The 22,090-nt window shown below is 36.9% G+C and overlaps 1 protein-coding gene across 6 annotated transcripts in view; it reads right to left on the bottom strand.

The window, feature by feature from the left end:
• LOC145674507 (uncharacterized) overlaps window positions 1–22,090 on the bottom strand; it is a 266,730-nt gene that overhangs the window by 132,863 nt on the left and 111,777 nt on the right. For all 6 annotated transcript variants that reach the window (XM_081744660.1, XM_081744659.1, XM_081744658.1 and 3 more), the window contains 4 exons: window positions 21,750–21,913; window positions 11,312–11,450; window positions 7,323–7,464; window positions 973–1,077 (listed from right to left, as the gene is read on the bottom strand). In XM_081744660.1, coding sequence (XP_081600786.1) covers window positions 973–1,077; window positions 7,323–7,464; window positions 11,312–11,450; window positions 21,750–21,913 — 550 coding nt within the window. The remainder of the gene's footprint in view (window positions 1–972; window positions 1,078–7,322; window positions 7,465–11,311; window positions 11,451–21,749; window positions 21,914–22,090) is intronic.

Here is a 22,090-nt window from a genome sequence, read left to right as displayed (position 1 = left end):
AATTTCAGAGCTTGGGCTGTCCAAAATCGCAAAAAAAGCTAAATTTCAACAGGCCCTATTTCGAATTCCAGAAACTGTGAATGGCGGTCCTTACCAGTGGAGAGGAAGCCACGCATACAGAATCCAAAAGTGCATATTTCGTCAATTTTCAATAAGTGTACAGGGCATTCCCTACAGGATGTAATTCTTACATATGCTCTCAATAGAGTTTTCAGATATACCCTGATTTCAAGGAGGGCCCAAAGTAGGCTGAAGGTAAGCCTTCACAACTATAGACATCCAATGCTTCGGAGGGAAGTCAGATGTGTTAGGAACCGGCAGCTTCATATCTTTTTGTGTTCGGAGTAACGTGTGCGGCGATGTATTTCATCACAGTATATTTCACGTTTCCTTCATTTATAAGCGTGAAAGAAAACATTGCAGCATGCATTTTCCCGATCACGAAAGACCGTGCTGCTGACGATCCTTAACACTTCCAACATCGCGCCAAAGGATTCCATGTTCACTGTTACACGGCTCATCGTTTCCCTACTTAAGACCAATCAAGAAGTCAGAATATATCTCAAAATTCGGTTGATGGCATGTCTGGGAATTTCACCCTCCATGGAAAACTCTGTATACCCATTGAACATGAATGAAATATGCATTTTTGAATTGCGTATGCGTGACTTCCTTTACGCTGATACGGACCACCATCCACAGTTTCAGGAATTCGAAATACGGCCTATTGAAATTTGGCTTTCTCGCGATTTTGGACAGACCTAGCTCTGAAACTATGCACTTTTCCCCACAGGTCCATATATATATATATATATATATATATATATATATATATATATATATATATATATATATATTATTTTGATGTAAGGAATCACCTCCTACAGTTTGTCGGTATAGTTCATTAACACCCTATATATATATATATATATATATATATATATATATAAAGGAAGATTGTAACTTCCTTACTTTTGTTCACTTTCTCCACGAGGATAAATATCTCTTCTCCACCGAGACACGAACCCACGGTTTTGTCTATGCGAAAAATCTTCAAATCGGCACTCGACGGATTAACTGAAATAGAAAGATATTCGGTATTAATAAGTGTACTTACAAATTTAGTAATGTTTATTTAACTTACATCTGCACTAAGTAAATATTTAAAACACAAAAAAACTGATACAAACACATAGAGATGGACTGGTTCCATGCAAAGGGTGGTGCAAATGTAGGAGGGCACTATATCAATTGGCCGAAGAGGGTATTATGTCATTTGCAGATGTCTGTTGCTATACACATCTCATGTACAAAACCATACGTGATTTTAACTATAACACTAGCTGAACCTGCGCTCTCTACACAGCGCATCATTCACATATATGAGCACGAATCTCCTTGTCATTCTTCACAACATCTGTACATGTCCCTTTACAAACACAAGTGAAAGACATCTTGATAAAAATCGGGAGATTTTTTCTATTATTTTTTCAATACCTCGCGCCGTTTGCAAGATTTTAGCCTACTTCCGGTTGAAGTTTCTAATTCATGTATGATCACTGCTTTCCTTCTTTTTGCATGCAGTACGTAATAAGCAAATACATTAAACACACAATTAATTAAAATGTCAGTGATATATGGTGCTCATTGAGCGAAACATTCCAAACAATAAAGATTCATCCTAGACTGGAGAAATGGTTATGCTTCGTTTTTCTTATAATTTCGCTTAAAACAAACGCCTGAGAGATACACAACCCCTATATACAACTATGCTGTGTTGGAATGCATAACTCATAGGATACGACGTTTTTTAAAAAAAATCAACACTTCTAGTGTACCCTTAAAATGTAATAACGGCCATGTTTTTTTTAAATATTCAATTAGAATTGGACAATCTACACAAAAACTTGGAATCGATCAGCTAAAACGGCACGTTTCTAGCACTTGTGGTTTTCGAGATTTCATTGTTGAAAGGATTGGAGAAAAACATACAAACTTTTCTTTCAAACATATAAACCTAGCATTTTAATATATCGACTAGCTGAACCCGTGCTGTCTACTAAGCGCATCGTTCTGTTACGACCATGAATCTCCTTACAACTGTGCATGTCTCCTTACTCACACAACTGAAGGATATGAGACTAACAAAGAAAGTGAATTGCTATGTATAGATGTTGGAGTGAGTTTGTAGCAAATTTGTAGAAGTAAGACGATATCAAGTGGAAATATTTTTTTCTAATAAATCCATATCCGTCCGAGTACGCCTCATTGCGTCTTTTGAAGCTTTTGAAATTGCCAGCATGCAATAGGTTCTGCCATTCAGATTTAAGCAAAGCACCTGAAATGTCCGTCAACCCGCCATACGTAACTTCTCCACTGGTTGTCTAACACCGTAATTTCGCCCTGCAACAATGTTAATCTTATGGGCTCAAAACGGATCCTATAATGTTGAATAGAACAATAACGACACGGTTTTTGAAAATTTAAATGAGAACAGGACAATCTACACAAACTTTGGAATCGACCAGCGAAAACGGCACGTTTCTAGCACGTGTGGTTTTCGAGATCTCATTGTCGAAAGGATTGGGGCAAATATATAAACCTAGCATTTTAATTTATAGACTAGCTGAACCTGCGCTCTCTACACAACGCATCATTCACATATGAGCATTGTCATTCCTCACAACATCTGAACATGTTCCTTTACAGACACAAGTGAAAGACGTCTTGATTTTTAAAAAAAATCGGCAAGGGGTATCATAAAGGGGAGATTTAATCGATTATTTTTTTCTCAATATCTCGCACCGTTTGCAAGATTTGAGCCTACTTCAGGTTAGAGTTTCTAATTCATGCATAACCAGTGTTTTCTTTCTTCTTGCATGCAGTATGTAATAAGCAAATATTACACACACAATTAATTATAATGGCAGTTATATATGGTGTTCATTGTGCAAAACACTCCAAAAATAAAGATTCATCTTAGAGTGGAGAAATGGTTTTCCTTCCTCTTTTATTATTATTTGGCCATGAAACAAACGCCTGAGACATATGCAACCCCTGAACACAACTATATTGTGCTGGAATGTATAACTCATAGGCTATTGTGCTTTAATTTTTTTTTTTAATTTCAACACTTCCAATGTGCCCTCAAAAAATGTAATCTATATATATAAAAGAGAACGTACAAAATCCTTTGTCCGCTCATCACGCTAATACGGCTGAACCAATTTCTTTCATTTTTGGGGGGTTATTAGGATTTGGACCCTAGATGGTTTTTATCATATCACTTTAATTTTTAATTACCAGTGTCTTGAGATAATTGACCATTCAAGTGTCCATAACGTACAAATCCTTTGTTATTAGTTCATCATAGGTAAAAATAAACGTATTTATATGCAACCCGCATGACCGTGTCACTCGGCGGGTTAACATAAATGACAGGCGATATACAGCGGAAAATAGCTTGAATCTTCTGTTTAAAATTTTTTAATTGATTTGCTTATTTTTACAGACACTTTTACAATATGCCAGCACCGGGATGACCGCAGCGAAGCGGGGCGGGTTAACATAAATGACAGGCGATATAATGTTAAGATTTACTGCAATCTTCTATGGTTTTTATCATATCACTTGAAAGCGAAAAAGTAAAAATTATCTAAGTAACAAAGTTTATTGCGTTCCGGGGTGACCGCAGCGAAGCGGGGTGAACGCTGCTAGTAAGGAAATAACAGCCTTATTTTTTAAATATTCAATTAGAACTGGACAATCTACGCAAAATTTCCAATCGATCAGCGAAAACGTCATCTTTCTAGAGCCTGTAGTTTCCGAGATCTTATTGTCGAAAGGATTGACCACAAACATATAAACGTCCACAACATATAGTTTAAAAGAACTCGGAAGATGGAAACAAAATTCACGTGCATTGATTTTACAGAAGGCTTATTAAAATACAAAGACTTTGAATAAACATTTTATATCAAAAACTTTATGAAAAACATCTAGTTAACTAATTTATTTAAAGTGCACATGCTCAAAATGTTTGTCTCTGTTAAACGTGAAATCACACACAACCGTAAATGAAAGATTTGAAAGCCAAAGTTATAGGTTGGAGCTCAGGCGCTTTTAACTGCTATTGTGGTATTTTAATAGATAACTTTGAAATAAAGATATCTCGAACGAAAGTAATGTATTAGTTTCATGCTGATTAGAGAACACAAACACAATGCTTTGGCAATATCTGCAACTACGGGTCAACCAACCTCATACGCGCTCTGAAAAGTTTTACCAACAAAGGCTTATAAGACTGCGGATTATTGTGTGTATTATTCTAAAAGATAATGTAAATATTTTGGGGAAATGTATTCATTCTATTTTCGTTATTAAATAGATTTTCGGGAGGTGCCATAAAGAGGCATTTTTCCGGTTTCCCGACGAGACAATTCACCCCGCAAATAACACAAAACCTGATCCTGAGAAACAAAGCGAGAGAAACATAGAAAACTGCTCGTGTTCCCTGTAGACTGACTGACACAATATTCAACTAAAAAAGAACAGTGAGGTTCGTCTTCGAGCAGTTTCTGAAAATATATTCTAATTCTTGTAAATCAGGATCTACTAAGATTGGGTGCCATTCCCCATGAAACAATCAGAGTTGAAGCTTAAGAGGTATTAATGTATCTTGGGGGTATCTACATTCCACCTACTTGTTGTTCCAAGGTTCATCTGGGGCCATTTCACTACACTTATTCACCCATGCCCTTTGAATATTTGTGATATTTTATCGTTCTTAGTTTGCAACACTGAATAATAAACGTAACATTTTAAGATTTCATTTATCATGTACCTTTGAAATATGTAATAATCTGATGTAATACCATTTGAAAAAAAAAATCTCAGGTCGGACAACGCTCCTAACCTTGTAGTATCACGAAAGTATGCCAAAGAATGTTCCCCTGCCGATGTTTCCATGGTACATTTGAGCATCCTTTGATCATTAGTTCAAAAGTTACAATATAAATGGTCCACCCTGTATATATAACAGTAAATCCAGGACTCAGTCACTCATCAACAGATCTGTGGAACTATTATGCGTAGAACCTTAAAATTATGTATAAATATTCTCTTTACAATCAAGGTTCTAGGTAAGACGTACTCTTTATATATATATGGGGTCCCAAGAGGAAATAAGGGAACTTGAATGATTTTCTGACGTTCACCAGATATTCGGAACTGTTAAGCATAGAATCTTGAAATTTTGTACAAATATTATCTTTACACTATAGGCTGTAGATAACACGGGTGTAGATAACACGTACCTAGTCTAAGGAAGTAAAGAAATTTTGCGAAATATCATTCTCACAGGCAAAAGAGGGGATTGAAAATATTCTTCGACGTTTACCAGATCTTCGGAACTCTTAGGCAGAATAACTTCTAATTTTGTACTAAAGTTCTCCCTGAATCCTAGGACAAGAGTGAGGCTAATATGAAGCTAAGGGGAAAAAACGGTCTTGGACTGTCTTTCGCTATTCACCAGACCTATAAAACACTTGGGCATAATTACTAGAAATATTATACAAATGGTTTTCTCAGACTCTAAATTACGATAAGGTAGAAATTTCTAAGTTGAGTTGATTTGATTTTGAGTTTAACGTCCCTTTCAGCAGCGAGGATATATGCGACGTGGACCTACTGATTAACATGGCATCGGAACCACATGAGCTTCTGTCGGGAATCGAACCCGGGTCTCCCACCCTATAGAAATTTCTGAAATTTAATATTTAAGAGGGCGGAAATGGGGCTGAACATATTCTTGTTTTAAGAAGTAGAAATTGTCTAAGATGGAATTTTGAGTAATCTAACTTCGAAGCGTACATAGGTTTATTGAATAGTTTTACATTATTATTACGAATTTCTTGGAAATGTTTAGCATGCAACCAAGAAATTTGCTATACATGTTGACATATACAATATGAATATCTCGCACGAAAAGACGAATTGGCTATATACTGGAAAGACTTGAGGGTAATGTATAAAAATTTGTTTGAGGGATATATATCTTGAGTAAAAATTTCTACGAAATGGAGAAAATGTTCCGTTTTCGGGTGTAAGAAAGCGATTTAAATGAAATGTTTGAGCTTTACGTCCCACGGTTATACCAGTTAGGCTAAAGGATTCGGTGATGATGAGAAATGAATGAAATGGTGGAATGAAGAAAGTGGAAGGAAACGGGAGAAGCCCGAAGAAACCCATGCACACGGTGTTTGTCCACCAGAAAGTTCGCTTGGCGCGAGCTGGGATCTAACCGGGGACCCCAAGCATGAGAGGTTAACGCTCTACCACTGAGACACCGCGGCCACTGAAAGCGATTTAAATTTACTCTGAACTTTGACAAAATATAGAGATTTATAGATATATATTTCTGGATGACGGATTGACTAATAAGTTGTCTAACAATTCTATGAATTTGAACGCATTCACTATTGCCAGATGCGAGAAAACTCCTTGACTCGGTGTTGTAGTGAAAATTTATTTAGGAACATTTTAGTGAACACTTCTGAGCATAATTTTAGCGAAATCAAACTTACATTGACAAGTATTTGAAACCACAAATAATGGCTTTCAATTATTTTCCATAAACAATACATTTTCGGCACAAAGAGCGATCATTCTGCTAGCAAATAAATTAGAAGCTTATTTCTAATTTATACGGATGGGAGCTCGTTTTTCTTTTACTTTGTTAATTTCTTAGCAAGGACAATTACATCTCCTTTCTTTCCTGTTTGTAGTCTACTGTTTAATTTTTACACACTAAATATAGTGAATGATCGAAAGTTCACGAACTGCACACACGAACCCAAGCGGAATAAGTGCCACAAAATATGGACAAATAAAACAGTAAGCACCATCGACTGCCCTACGATCGATTACAAATAAGCCCGATGAGTTTGGTGACATTCTGTACCACCTACGAGGCGGCGAAATTGGATAAACACCGTACACGAGGATAGCAAAGAGATTTACACAATTTACAAAGTGGCCTGGGAAGTTCATGTTTTTTTGCTCAATCAAGAGATGCAATATATCTTAGGAGAAAATTTTCTTGTAGGCCTTATATCTGGAGAACTACACACCGTGTAGCCAAACCCAAACTATCACTGAACACAGTATGACGTGTTTATTCCGTAAAAGATACGAAAGCTTGATTTAGGGGTCGTTCAAAAATTTTGGGACCCTGATCCAAAAACTAATTATTGTCGAAGATCGCAATCTTTTGATGCATTTTTTTTTTTTTATCTCAATTAGTCAATGTTTAATCTACTTACTCATATTATAAATAGGATTCGAATATACTGGCTCGCATATTCTAGTCAAAACTCCTAAAAGGTCTCTTTGAAAAGCCTCGAAACACAAACATACGCTATTCGGGTTTATATCTTTGGCACTTTTCTTCGCATTCTCGCGTATCTGAAAAGAAAGAAGTCACATATTACACAAAGTCTTTCAAACAGCATATGGTCATCATCACATCTTCTTACGCAATCAATATACAAATACTATTATCCATAGTTGGAAAATTCATAAAAATATTACGGATTAACCCTCGGACTACCTAGGTATTTTTTGTAACGCAGACTACCAACGCAGACATTTTGTGCCCACCTGTTAGTATTAAATATATATCTCGCAAAAGAAACAAATTAGAAACACTCACAAAAATCTACAGAAACTGAAGTGAACACTACAGGGAATAAGACTAACAACTATAGATATATTATACTGACATCTAGGAGTGACACCTCTAAATGTCAGTCACATCTCCCACCAACGTTGAGGGGGGTACTTTGTGCCTACCAACTTAAAATAGCAAATTTTATGAAACACATTAACGTTCAATTTGAACCACCGTAAGACATACGCTTTAGCTAAACATGTTGAGCAATAACATATTTTCTTACAATTTTAAAGAAACGATTAGAAGAGTAATTACAAAAAATATACTTTGGTGGGCACAACGTACGCCCCCCCCCCCCTCGCCTTGGTAATCCGAGGGTTAAAATTAAGGCTAAGAAAAACTAGATGATTAACTAGAAAATTAATCTAATAAAACTTAAGAAAAGCTATTTTCCGACAAGCAAAGAAAAATTTACTTGTATTGTGTAAATTAAATACGAAGATAATGAATGTTTAATTAACTACTTCGGTACAAGTGATTATCCTCAAAATAATAGATATGAACTATCTCAACTAAATACGAAAATACTTGGTAAAATGAAGGAGGAAGTTAAAGGAAAATTATAGAAGAGTTTGTCGGATGATGATCAAAAAAGTACTTAATTAAAGCACCACAGATCACTCTAATAGATAAAGACTTTAAAAGTAAATTAGACTAAGGAAAAAATTGTGAAAAAGCGTAAAGTGTTAAGGAACATGTAGTATATAAGGAGCTCACATTTAATCTTTCTGTATTACAATGAAAAATACAGCATAGAAGATACCGTGGGGTCCCTTGCAGACTCCAATTAAAAAATAAGTAATTATTGGTGTTTTGTACACAAATTTTATACAGATACATTTCAAAACAGTACTTCATTCCATTTCCCTCGAACTCAAGACTGCCATTTTCGACATTACCGACATCATCGTCATACAGGAAAGAAAAGAAATACTTGATGACCTCGTCACCAGATAACAGGCGCAACTACAACCCAGAATAGTCATGTCATCTTCTTGGGATTGTTGCTTGAATTAATGGCCTTTAGCTCTTTGAAACTAGCCACTTTGTTATTTACAAGCTGTTCAAAAATGTAAGCAGGTTTCAAGATATCTACTGTTTCAAACAGTAACCTTAGGAAGAAAGAGACAGGGTCCCAAACAATGTAACGTGACGTAAGAAAACATTTTTTTTTTTTTTTTTTACTACACACCCGACTTACTTTATTATGTCAGTAATGAAGTAATTTTCGGGAACAATATATTAGTAGCTTCTACCTTCTATTGAGAATTATGTAAACTACTAATTTTGCTCGTTTAGTAAGAAGAAACAAAAAAGACAGGCATAATTGATTACTTACGTGGGTATCGTCTTGAGGTCCTTTTACGACCTTGGTGGTAAACAATTATTTTCTCGTAACAGCAAAACAACAGGAAACGATATTTTGTGTTCAATATATTAAACGTGGACAGGAGAAAAAACACAAGAACAGACTTTTAGAAACCCACGTTCATTTAAGAGATATACTGCATTAAATATTTCTGCGGTCGCAAAAGGACCCCACAGTAGTACACAAGGATTAATGAATAGAACTGATTGTTCAATCAGAAGGAATATTATAACAAAATTAATTTAATTAGAAGTTATATAGTTTAGAAGTGAACAAACTGACATTAAGTTGTATAGTTGATAAAAGATTGTTTTGAAAGATAGTGACATGGGGTAACTATAAGATAGAAGAGAAATAAGCGTTAAAAATAAAATACAGGGTGATTGAAAAAACGGGAAATTTTGAAAATTAAACAATTTAATAAAAACATTTTTTTTAATTATTTATCTCATTTCGTAGTAAAAATGATGCCATTTTAGAATACATACAGTACAATTTATTTTTTTAAGATGGCATCTTGCAAGTGAGCTCCTTTATCTTTTAGAGCATTAATTCACAAAATTGTCGTCGTATAAGATGATCGTTGGGTTTCAGTTCCTGGACGATCTGCAACTTGTGTGGATGGCATTGCAAGTCCTGTACTAATCTTCGAACACTTGAACTATGCAACTGCAAAGATTATGAGTGACGATGGATTGACCGACGTGGACTTCTTATGACAGTATCTCAAACAGCTTGGATATAGTTTGGCGTACGAATGGTTCGCACACGGCCTGGAGGTTTCTTTCTCATTGCCGAATTAGTTTGCTCGAAATTACGTATCCATGTTTTAATTGCATGTGCTGATGGAATGCGATCATGGCGTCTTAAATTAAAATGACGGCGGAATTCTCCACACTGTCATTGTTCTTGTAAAATGCTTTGATCGCGAAAGCTCTTTGCGCACCTCTCCAAGCATTCATGATAACTAAATGGCAGGGTGTAGTTGACGGGCTGGCTTACGTTATTCAGTGTCACCAAGCGCCCACTGTTGCCAACACAACTTTCAAAATTACCCGTTTCTTTGAATCACCCTGTATTTGTGATTCACTTTTCTAATAAATGCCTAAATATGGTACAATCAATATTATTGAGGAATTTGTACCTCATTTCCAGCACGGACCACAAAAGAACGTGATAGTCATTTTTTAATTTTAGTTCTTGTAGTAGATGCGCAAATTATATATATATATACGTTATATTTATAAATGCAAATGTACATAATGTAATATAGCAATGTAATTTTAGGTATGTTCTTTATGGTTTATAAGCCCTAAAGTTCCACGTGATGTACAGTATACAGGGTGAACCTGAAAGGTGTGCACAAACTCAGGGAAGTGTTTCATGACATCGAAAGAAGACAAAATGTCCCCTTGCATGTTGTTGAATTCCGCTTCAAATATGAGTGACAGAGGTACCAATTTGGAATCGACAATCGAATCCTGACAATTGGAACGGAACAGAAAGATGTGCACAAACTATCTCTGTGTGCGTAACTGCTTAATGTACCATTTTGATGATGTTCATAACCACATTTAACTAGTTCGGTTGTCACGAATCACTTCCCGCAGTTTGTGCATATTTTTATATTCCGTTCCAATTGTCAGGATTCGATTGTCGATTTCAAGTTGGGTCCCCTGTCACTCGTACACGAAGGAAAATTCGACAACATGCAGAAGGACTTTTTGCCTTCTTTTGATGTCACGAATCGCCTCCCAGAGTTTGTGCACATCTTTCACGTTCACCCTGTATAAATAGCAAAGTTTAAAGAATTTCGTACAGAAAATATTTAATCAAAAAACCTTATAATCATTGATAATTTAATCTAATTTAATAATAGAAAATTTGGCACAGTATGTTTTCATAAAATATATTCATGAGATTTTTTTTTACACAAATTCATTTAAAAAATGGGGCTGGTGCAAGTTTGACCTCGTATTACCATATCTACTTCGGTATGATACGACCCACAACTCCACAGACTTGAGCTTTTTTTTTTTTTAAAAAAAAAAAGCAAATTACACAGAGTTAATTTAAATTAAGTCAACCCCAAATAACTCAATCTGAAATAAATATATTCCGTTATGGTTTTACTTTCAGTATCAGCCAGCTTTAAATGGAAAACGAAAATTAACCTAAATGTAATTGGAATCATAAAAAGTGTTACTTACTATGCATTGCTCTCTCAAAGGAATGGCGACATCCTTGTTTCTCATGTTGCGAATTTCCCAAAATCTTCGTTTGCCCTTCTCGACCAGCTGTTGTACAACATCTTTTCTTTGCGTTTTCATTATTGTCAGTCCCTTAAACCTAGAATACATATTAACTTTCATTTATCAACATTTTTTCTCACTAATTCTACATACATACTCATATTATATATATACACTAGCCTTTGGCTAGCTGAGGGCTCCGCCCCAAGTCCCCCAGAGTTGCTCGGCCTACGGCCTCGTATTTCTTATCTATCGGCCTTTGAATCAACAGTGAATTTCGTGAATTTGCTCTTTATATTTTCTGAATTTGCTTACCCGGGGGTTTCGCTCCCACACAGTCTTTACTTGGCCTACGGCCTCGCATCTCTGGAACCCACAATTCTATCGTTTCTTTTCCTATTTCAACTGTCTAAAAGATAATATTTTGTATCCCAAGAAAATGCCCATTTAAATAGCATGGGAATTTTTTCATCCCCCTTTAGACCCTTAAAAAATTAAAAATGTTCACTTTTGGAAATTTTCCTGTAGGTTAGTCTCGAAAGGCTACAATGATGCCAAATTTCATCATTCTAATCCTGCCGGAAGTGCCTAAACATTTTGGGGTGTAGAAGACGTCCCATATAAATAACATGGGAAACATTTTTCAGTTCTCCATAAAACCACTCTACGGTTGGAAATTTTTATTTCTGATGATTCACTTAGGTAACGCTTACGAAAACGTACAAGCATACCGAATTTCAAGTTTTTATTCCAATTCTAAGTACCTAAAACATGAGATTATAGGTCCAAAAAAGGGTCCATTTAAATAACATGGGGAAATTCTTCATCCTCCTTTAGAACCCTAAAAATTAAAAATATTCACTTTTGGCAATTTTCCTGTCGGTTAGTTCCGGAAAGCTACAATCATGCCAAATTTAATCTTTGTAGCCCCACAGGAAGTGCTCAATAATTTATGTCATCTCATGTAGTTTTATTATAATTATGATATATAAGGGGTGATCAACTGAAACCCGTTCGTTCCATGTATTATTGGTATAGTGTGTAGGAGGATATTGTTTGTTTAGTAATGTGTAATGGCTAATATCCCTCTGTGTTGGGTGTAGGATCGTTGTTGCTGTGTGTTTCCGTTTTGCAGATATAACGAGTGAAAGATGGCGTTCAAGATCCCCAATCCGTCCAAACAGGACCAGCGTGCCGTCATCCAGTTTCTGAGTGCCGAATGTTGTCAACCAGCTGAAGTGTTCCGGCGTATGAAAGACGTGTATGGTGATGCATGCGTCTCCAAAACAACAGTGGTGGACTGGACCAGAATGTTTCGGAAAGGGCCTGAACAAACCACTGCAGGTTACAAACTAAGTGCAGGATTTGTTTCAACGATTCAAGTGGGAAATGTTGCGACACCCGCCCTACAGCCCTGACCTTTCACCTTGTGACTTTCACATCTTTGGGCCTCTAAAGAAGGCATTGAAAGATCAGAGATTTCAGTCTGACGCTGAGGTTCAGGACGCTGTGCGTGATTGGTCTGATAATCAGCCGTCCAAATTTTACATGGACGGTATTTGTAAGTTAGTGACACAGTGGGACAAGTGTCTGAACGCTCATGGTGACATCTTCTGAACAATATTTTTACTGCACGCTAACCATAGACGACTCTAGATAGTGTACAAGTTTCCGCTCGAAATAAAATTTATTTCATGAATTATGACCACTGAACGGGTTTCAGTTGATCGCCCCTTTTATATATATATCGGGTGTTCTAAAAATGGCAACTAGGGACCACAGACCACTATTCTACAGGCCAAAATGGAGCGAAAATGCTATATAATGGTTTGTCCTCCGGGGCCTCCTTCAGCCGCAATGGGGAATCAAAATTTCACAATGTGGCAACGTTGCAGATTAAGTTGGAACATTAGCATTACTCTACAAATACATCAAGCAGTTAAATTGATTGCTACACTAGTACGTGATGCTAGTATCAATCTATAGCGGCTTTAGCTGCCATCTGGAAATAATCGATGCAACTATTTGATAGATCAATAGATCTACTCTATGGTTCTTTATTCAACGTTGTCACATAGTGCAATTCGTGTCACCAGACAAGGACCCGAAAGGTATATATATATATATATATATATATATATATATATATATATATATATATGCCTTATTACGACTTGTAAAGTAGTGTTTCAGAACGGCGAAATATCTCGCTTAAAATGCGTTTTGCTGAAAACGTGGAAGCAAAACGTTGTAAGATATCAAAAAACTATCAGGAACCCGTGCCAGTCAAAATGTCTACGGTCCTGTGTGGACCCCACTTTGATTTTTGAAATGAGAACGCAATTTTTTAATTCCAAATTCGGTATCTACGGAACACACTAAATCAAAACACGTACTGCTCGAAGCTGTAGAATGTGATTCCGACGCCATACAGGGCCGGAGAAAGTAACAGTGTGAGAAATGTGAAAAGTTCCGGAACAGCTAAATATCTATATAGTCGATAGAACGCTGGTCTTGTAACTTATCAACTCGAGTTCAAATCTTACTGAGGAGCTCCTCCGTGGCTAAGCGGTTAGCGCACGCGCCTTTGGCGTGGGAGATCCTGGTTCGATTCCCGGCGGGAGCTCATGGGGTTCGGATTCCACGTTAGTCAGTAGGTCCACGTCTCATATAGCCTCGCTGCTGAAGAGAGACGTTAAACTCAAAATCAACTCAACTCAAATCTTACTGAAGATTGTCGTGTTCTTTTCTCTTTCTCCTAGTATTCTTGAAAACTAAATGGTTGCTGTTTTATCAGCCAAGTTATTGGAAATGCCCAGAAAGCTAGGTTGCTTCGCATTTTGCATGCAAGTTTTAGAACATTTTTAGGAGTAGAGTCCTGTACCAACCACGCAGTATCTGTTCTCATGACCTACGGGTTTACTCGCCAGTACGTTTCGCAGTGGTGCCCACCCCCCCTTATGTCTATGACGCACCCCCCCCCCAATTGTCTATCCGTAGGTGTTCTCCCATGAAAAAATCTTCTTTTCGATTAATTTTACCCCCCCCTCATCAACCATATTTATATAGATTTTAACCCCCCCCCCAAATATTTCAATGACGCAGTTTGCGTCATAGCCCCCCCTTGTGGGCACCCCTGCGTTTCGTAGGATTGCATTCAGCAAATTCAGAGTCCTGGGTCTTCTCATCATTAACCCACTTTTGAGCACTCTGGGACCCATCGTCCAAAAGCCAATACAACTGAGCAGGACAGTATGTTCACATAGTATTTTCGTGCAGAACAATTTCCAGTGGTAAGTGTATGATGCCACCTGCAAACAGGAATTGGGGCCCTACAGAGCCAAGCAGGGCACTATCCATTTCGATTGGCCTGCCCTTCCGATACTTTTCTAGATTTTCTGCAACTTTTGTACGTTTCACGTTTTCAGAGAAACGTATTCTAACCGAGATATTTCGCAGTTACGGAACTTTTGGCACCGTGATACCATTTCCGGCCCTGTAGGACCTGGGACTTACATCCTAACACCTATACATTTTCTGATTTAGTTTTTTTTTCTTCGTAGATATCAAATGTAACATAACAAAATGAGGGCTCTCATTTGCAAAACTCAGAGTTGGGCCCCGTGGTGACAACATAGGGCGGCACGCATTTTGGTTGAACTCGCTATCCGATAGCTCTGTTTATTTGCTGACGTTTATTTTGCAAGTTTTCAGACGAACCGCATTCTAACTGAGATATTATGCCGTACTGGAACTTTTTTCACACTTCTCACGTTGATACTCTTTCCGGCCTCGTATAGTCTGTCCTACAGAATCGCATCCTACAGCTTCGAGCAGTACGTATCCTGACTTAGTTTGTTCCACAAATACGGAATTGGAATTTCAAAGATCAAAGTTGGGCCCCGTGGAACCCACATAGAGTTGCTCACAATTTGACTGAGGGGCTGCGGTGGCTCAGTGGTAGAGTGTTCACCTACGGTGCTTGGGGTCCCTGGTGTGATCCCAGGTCGCGCCGTGTGGATTTTGTGGTGGACAAACACCGTGCTCGTGGGTTTTCTCGGGGTTCTCTCATTTCCTCCCACTTTCTTCATATTCCACGATTTTACTCATTTCTCATTATCACCGTCTCCTTTAGCTTAACTGGCATAACTGTGGGACGTTAAACTTAAAGATTTCATTTCATTTCATTTATAGTTTGAAAGCTCCTTCGTGGTTAAGCGGTTAGCATACGCGAATTTGGCATGGGAGACCAGGGTTCGATTTCCGGCGGTAGCTCATGTAGTTCGGATTCCACGTTAATCAGTAGGTCCCGTATCATATAGCCTCGCTGCTGAAAGGGACGTTAAACTAAAAATCAACTCAACTCATTTACAGTTTGACTGGAACGAGCTTCCGATAGTTCTCTTTATATCCTGCAATGTTTTTATTTCAGGTTTTCAAGGAAACGCGTTTTAACCGATACATTTAACCGTTCCTTTGGACATATACTGTATATAAAACATCAAATTGTAGCTGCACGATTTACCCATTTACAAGGTGTGACGTTTGCTGTCCTAGTCTTCATATCGATTTGCATTAATGATTCGACTGTAAGGAGAATCCTCCCTGAAAATGATGAATACAACAATTGCACGACGTTGCAGCCAAAAATACTGACCTGATCGAGCTGAAATTTAGTACACAGATTACGGCTAAAAGTGCTATGTCTGAAAGGACGCTACGAAATGTAATAAGTTAGGGGAATGGTTAATAAATAGCAAATAAATAAATAAATGAAATAAAAACTACAAACATCTAAGTGGCACCACCGATAAGTGATTTTTTTTTTTTTTTTTTTTTTTTTTTTTTTTTTTTTTTTTTTACAGAGTTGAACGATACATAGGAATATTGTTCATTTCCATATTGTAATGTCCCACGTGATGTAGTGTATAAACAATTCCACACGCCAGTGTTTACAAGCACCACCACGTGGTTTGGTAAGAGGATTTCACACTAGATGGATCTACAGTCACTGGCAGATGACGGCTTCTAGCCCCTCCCACGAAGCAGCAGCGCCACCGCCACCCAAGGAACCCTTAAATTGGCTGGACGTCGGAATTCTGTCCAGTTTTTTGGTGACCCTCCTACTGTTTGCCAAGGAACATTACGAGTAACCTAACCCCAGGCCTCTAGTCTGCTATGGGACTACGCCTATCCTATCTCCTGGCTTAGAATGCTACGGGGCTCTGTTGGCCACTTAACCCTCCTCTGCTTGCTACGAAGCATTGGGTTCCAATCTCCCCTCTGCTTAGCCTGCTACGGGGCTCTGTAGAAATCCTGTCTGCGACCTTACAGTCAAAGACTAACCTTGTATACTAGAGAGATTATTTGTATAGTACTTTGTAAAGATGCTTTTATAGTGAAAAGTTTTATAATAAAAACTGGTGGTGGGAGTCGATTCCGGACACTTTTTATTAACGCTCTACCTATACCTATATGGGACAAAATTTTGCAATATTAACCTATATATACTGGAGAAAATACAGAGTTTATTGAAGGGAGTTCTTTTCCGACGATTTTCTCAGAAACGACTCATTCAATTTTGTTCATATTTCGTGAATAAATATTTTATTAATATCCTGATATTATGGTATAACTCATTTGTCTGGAATTGTGAATCTACTAAAAAAGAATCTGGTTTCTTTCTGGAAACATTGGTAATTATATATATCAAAATGAAAGTGACTACCTTGTGTCTTCGCACTACTTGAACCATCAGACCGATCTCAATCAAATTTTAAACGTAGATGAGATTCGGGCCTGGAATTTTTTTTAATTTCACTTTGACTGTGCAACTTAGGGGAGGGAGGAGATATTTAAAAATGACAGACATTAGTGTCGAATCCATAGTTTTTTTTGGATCGTTGAAATGAACAATGACACTTCGGATACCGTTTAAATCAAATTCAATCCCGCAAATTGAGGAGGGGTAATACATAAAAATGATTGAACATGACCGATATTAATGTCGAATCCATAATTTCCGGGGTCGCTGAGATGAAAAGTGACACTTCCAATGCCGTTTAAATCCAAATTCAGTCTACAATAGTAATATTTAATTTTTACTCTCCTTCTTACCAAACACATGACATAAGGAGTTGTACATTCAAAGTTTTTATTTCAACCCAGCGAAGAGGGTAATCAACACTAGTTACATATATAAACTTTTGGGCGCAGAACCTTGAAACCTTTTGTACACATAACTACATAACCTCCTTGTACCCTAATTTGCAGATAATACGAGAGACTGGAGATTTGATTTCCAAAGGGAGACAAGGATGGCATGAAGGTTTTTCTTTTTTCTCTAGATCTCACAAGGTACATTCGCGAAATGTCCCCTCGGAATTCGTCTAAAATTGATTCAAAGGCAAAGTTCTCCTCTGCTTAATGCGTATTGTACTAATTTTAGCGGCCCATATGGGTAATTTACATATTTATGGGCCTTTATATATCCGGAGTTCAATCATACACTAGTAAACGCTCGGTCACAAATTTGCTTTTAGTTTCTTTAGATGTAAATGGACATGAATGTGGGCATATGCAAAACAAACTATATCAAGTACTGCTTCTCTGACACCTGTTACTCATTTTGGCCACCATCTTGGATCCACTATATTGAATTCAACTTTCGTTTTTTTCAAATGGGAATAGGTGAAAGTGATACATCAAATTGATGTAAAATTTTCTCGGAAATTCAGTGGTGTAGTTATTTTTATCGTATCTTGTATTGATTGAAAGGTATTGCATGTTAAATCCCTCCAGGCACTTCACAAATAGACATTACAATGTAATATCAGTTACGCTTACGTTTTTCATGCTGACAAATCAAAACAATTTCTAACTGGAAAAATACTGAAGGTGTAAACAAACTCTTTACAACATTGGTGTCATAATCTTATTACATTTCTGTGAGTGTTTGTTATTACTTCCATGTTATACTGTAATAAGGAAGTATTGTATTACGGTTAAAATGCCTAATGTAAATCCAGATACGACCAGATTTTGCTGAAGACCTATAATTTCCATATTTACGTCTGTGTGTCTGTATGTAGGCTATCTATATTCAGAGAATATTTCGTCAACGATTAATCATATAAAAGATCATATATACACACGGGGCCCTGTATAACTTTCTATTTGGTTCAATATTCGTGAAGTACTTGAAATGTAACATGCAATACCTTGCAATCGGTACAAGATACGGTAAAACTCACTACACCAATGAATTTCCGAGAAAATTGTACATCAATTTGGTGTATGACTTGCACCTATTCCCATTTGAAAAAATGAAAGTTGAATCCAATATGGTGGATCCAAGATGGCAGCCTGGGTGAGTAACATGTGTCAGAGAAGCAGTACTTAATCCAATTTGTTCTGCATATGCCTATATTCAGGTCCATTTACATCTAAAGAAACTAAAAGCAATTTGTGTCCGAGCGTGTAGTAGTATATGATTGAACTCCGGATATATGAAGGCTCATAAATATGCAAATTACCCATATGGACTCTGAAAATTAGTACAATACACATTGAGCAGAGGAGAACTTTGCCTTTGAATCAATTTTAGACGAATCCCGAGGGGACACTTCGCGAATGTACCTTGTCAGAAAGTACTAAGTGTATAACGTAGAAACTTTTAACAAATATTCCTTATATAATTCATTAACTACTGAAATAATACTCCTTCCAATATAATTTTTTTTTCAATATTTCAAATGCATCACATGGGCAGTTTTCCTTAAGATCAGACATTCTTAATTCAATTTTCTGCATTGTTCCTATCCTTCAAAACTGGTAAAATAATGAATATTGTGCAATATATGTTATCGATACTAGTAGTTTGTTGACCCGTGCCAGTCATGTAAACTGATATGTTCATTACTTACTACTTGAAATAATAATTCCTCGCACGGGGAGGATAAGGTTCATGCAACATGTAATACTTGAAAATAAAGAAATAAGTGAAATTCTAACTATATATAAAACTACATGAATTGACATAAAATAAAGGGGTACTTCCGACTGACGTGGAAAGTTGAAATTTGGCATGATTGTAGTTTACCGGGACTAACCTATAGGAAAATTAACAAAGTGAATAATTTTATTTTTTAAGGTGTCTAAAGAAGACATGAAAAAATTCCTCGTGTTCCTTAAATGGACCTTGTTTTGGACCTATAATCTTATGTTTTGGGTACTTGGAATGAAAACTTCAAATTCGGTATGCTTGTACGTTTTCTACAGGATTATTTAACAAAATCACTACAAATAAAAATTTCCAAATTTATTGGGAACTGAAAACTCTTCCCGGTGTTATTAATATGGGACATCTTTTACACCCCAAAATTATTGGGCACTTCCTGTAGGGCTACAATGATTAAATTTGACCTGATTGTAGCTTTTCGGGACTAACCGACAAGAAAATTGCCAAAATAGAAATATTTTTAATTTTGGGGAGTCTAATGGGGCGATGAAGAAATTCCCCATGTTATTTAAATGGTTGTTTTCTCGGGATACAAAATCTTATCTTTTAGATAGTTGAAATACGAAAAGGAACTTGAAATTTGGTAGAATAATGGATTTAAGAGGTGCGAGGCCGTAGGCAGACTAAACGCGGAAGTCAAATTCAGGAAATGTACGTAATTAATAAGCAAATGCACGAAATTCACTCTTGATTCAAAAGGTGATACACAAGAGATGCGAGGCCGTAGGCCGAGCAAATGCGGGACCTGGGGGCGGAGCACCCAGCTAGCCAAAGGCTAGTCTAATATCTAAAAATGAAAGTGACTATGTTTGTGACTTCATACCTATTGAACTACCCGACCGATCTTGATCAAATTTTCATCGTAGATGACGTTCGGGCCTGGGATACGTTTATCATTTCACTTTGACGATGCAACTTAGGGAAGGGGGCAGATATATAAAAATACATAAAAATGAAAGTAGCTGAGTTTGTGACATACAACGACAATATATACTTAGCCAATGTATGCAATGTTGTGAACCTCTGGACAATACATTTACATTCAACATTGCTTATTTTCATTGTCGTATTAAATTTTCTTCTGTACTGTACTACGCAGTTTTCGTACATTACAGGGGAAAAACGATCATAGTCATGCACAAAGTGCTTTTATAACATAATAACAACAGTATTGGTGTATCTATAATATAACCCTTGTAGTTACAGTTCCATCACAAGACCAAATAAATGTTCTCGAGGTTACAAACAATTTACAACACGTCTAATAAATGGTATGAGTGTTCAAGCTTCAAAAACTCTCTTCTGGAAAATTTTGGTTTTGTGACTGTGATCGCTGTCCTCTTGCACCCTTCATTTGATTTCTCCAAGAATATTTCCCTGAATAAATACCGCATTCTTACTATACTTTCTACTTTATGTGCATTCTTAGCAGCATATCTGGTACAAATGACAAAAAAACACATATGTTACCTTAATCTTGGTGGATAGTCGTGGTACAATAACCCTACAATCACAACATGGGGTCACTGGTGACCCCAGTTTATACGAAATGGGTTCTGAGCCTGCGCCGTTGTGAGAGTGAAGCACGATATTTCCTGTAGCTTAGTTCAAAGCATGCTGTTAAAAGTGCATGCTGCAATGTTGTGTTAGTGCGGTAATTTCTGTGATCCTTTGAGTGCTGGGTTCATATATGACCCCACGTTCTGATTAAAGAAAAAAATTTTCTTTTGAAGAGCCATATGGCAGAGTATATACTAGTGAGCAAATTTCTTTAGAAATGGAGAAAACAAGAAGGTCTTCGACTCGGGAAGACATTGCACGCATTTTAGATGTATCAGATGAGGATATGTCCGATGTTGATGAACTGGTAAGTGAAAATGACGATAATGAGAAACAGGATGAACAAGAAGATGAATTTGAAGCTGTTGCTAATAAAGATGATGTTGCAGACTTGTTACAACGAGAAGTAATTTATGGGAATGGCAGTAAGTGATACGCTAAACCTTTCTATCAAAAATCTACTAGAACCTTGAAGAAAAACATTATTATGTATTCTACACTATCTTGTATAATCAATAACGAAACTAATTACATTCAATATAAAATGTATAAGATGATACACGTAAGATGTATACGATGATAAAACCTACCAAACCTAACATCACCTAACCTAACCTTACCTTATCTAACCACCTTTAACCTAACCTAACCTTATCTAACCTTCTTTAATCTAACCTAACCTAATACAACTACTCTCCAGACTCGGGTCGTATATAACCTCACGTTGTGATACATGTCCTAATGAAAGCATGTTGTGATTGTAGAGTTAAACTAAAAAGAAACTGAAAGAAGAAACACCGTCTGAAAACTACATACTGTGCAATATAATTATTCCACTCCGACACATCCATCTCGTGGGGTTCCTCACTAACTATGCCACCGCGTTGTCTTGCGATAAGTCGATGAGCGTGAGGCACTCTCGGGTCAGACGTCGTATACAGAGAACAGGTGATGACAGCAGACCCAGTAAAATTCATCAGCTAAAAGAAAATAATAATAGTAGTAATAATGAGTAGTAGTGGTAGTAGTTGTTGTTATTGTTTGTGACGTTCGGAAGAGCAATCAGCCAATTAAAGCACTTTGTCAAATTAAGGATAAATATGAAAATGTTCGCCTTCTTCCTTACCAGTGGTCATCGGTTACTGTTTAGTAGCAAA

Source organism: Thermobia domestica, chromosome 17 (genome assembly GCF_964235325.1).
Source record: "Thermobia domestica chromosome 17, izTheDome1.hap1.1, whole genome shotgun sequence".
Lineage (NCBI taxonomy): Eukaryota > Metazoa > Arthropoda > Insecta > Zygentoma > Lepismatidae > Thermobia > Thermobia domestica.
Note: the sequence above shows the minus strand (reverse complement) of the source record. Positions and strands in the feature narration are given on the sequence as shown.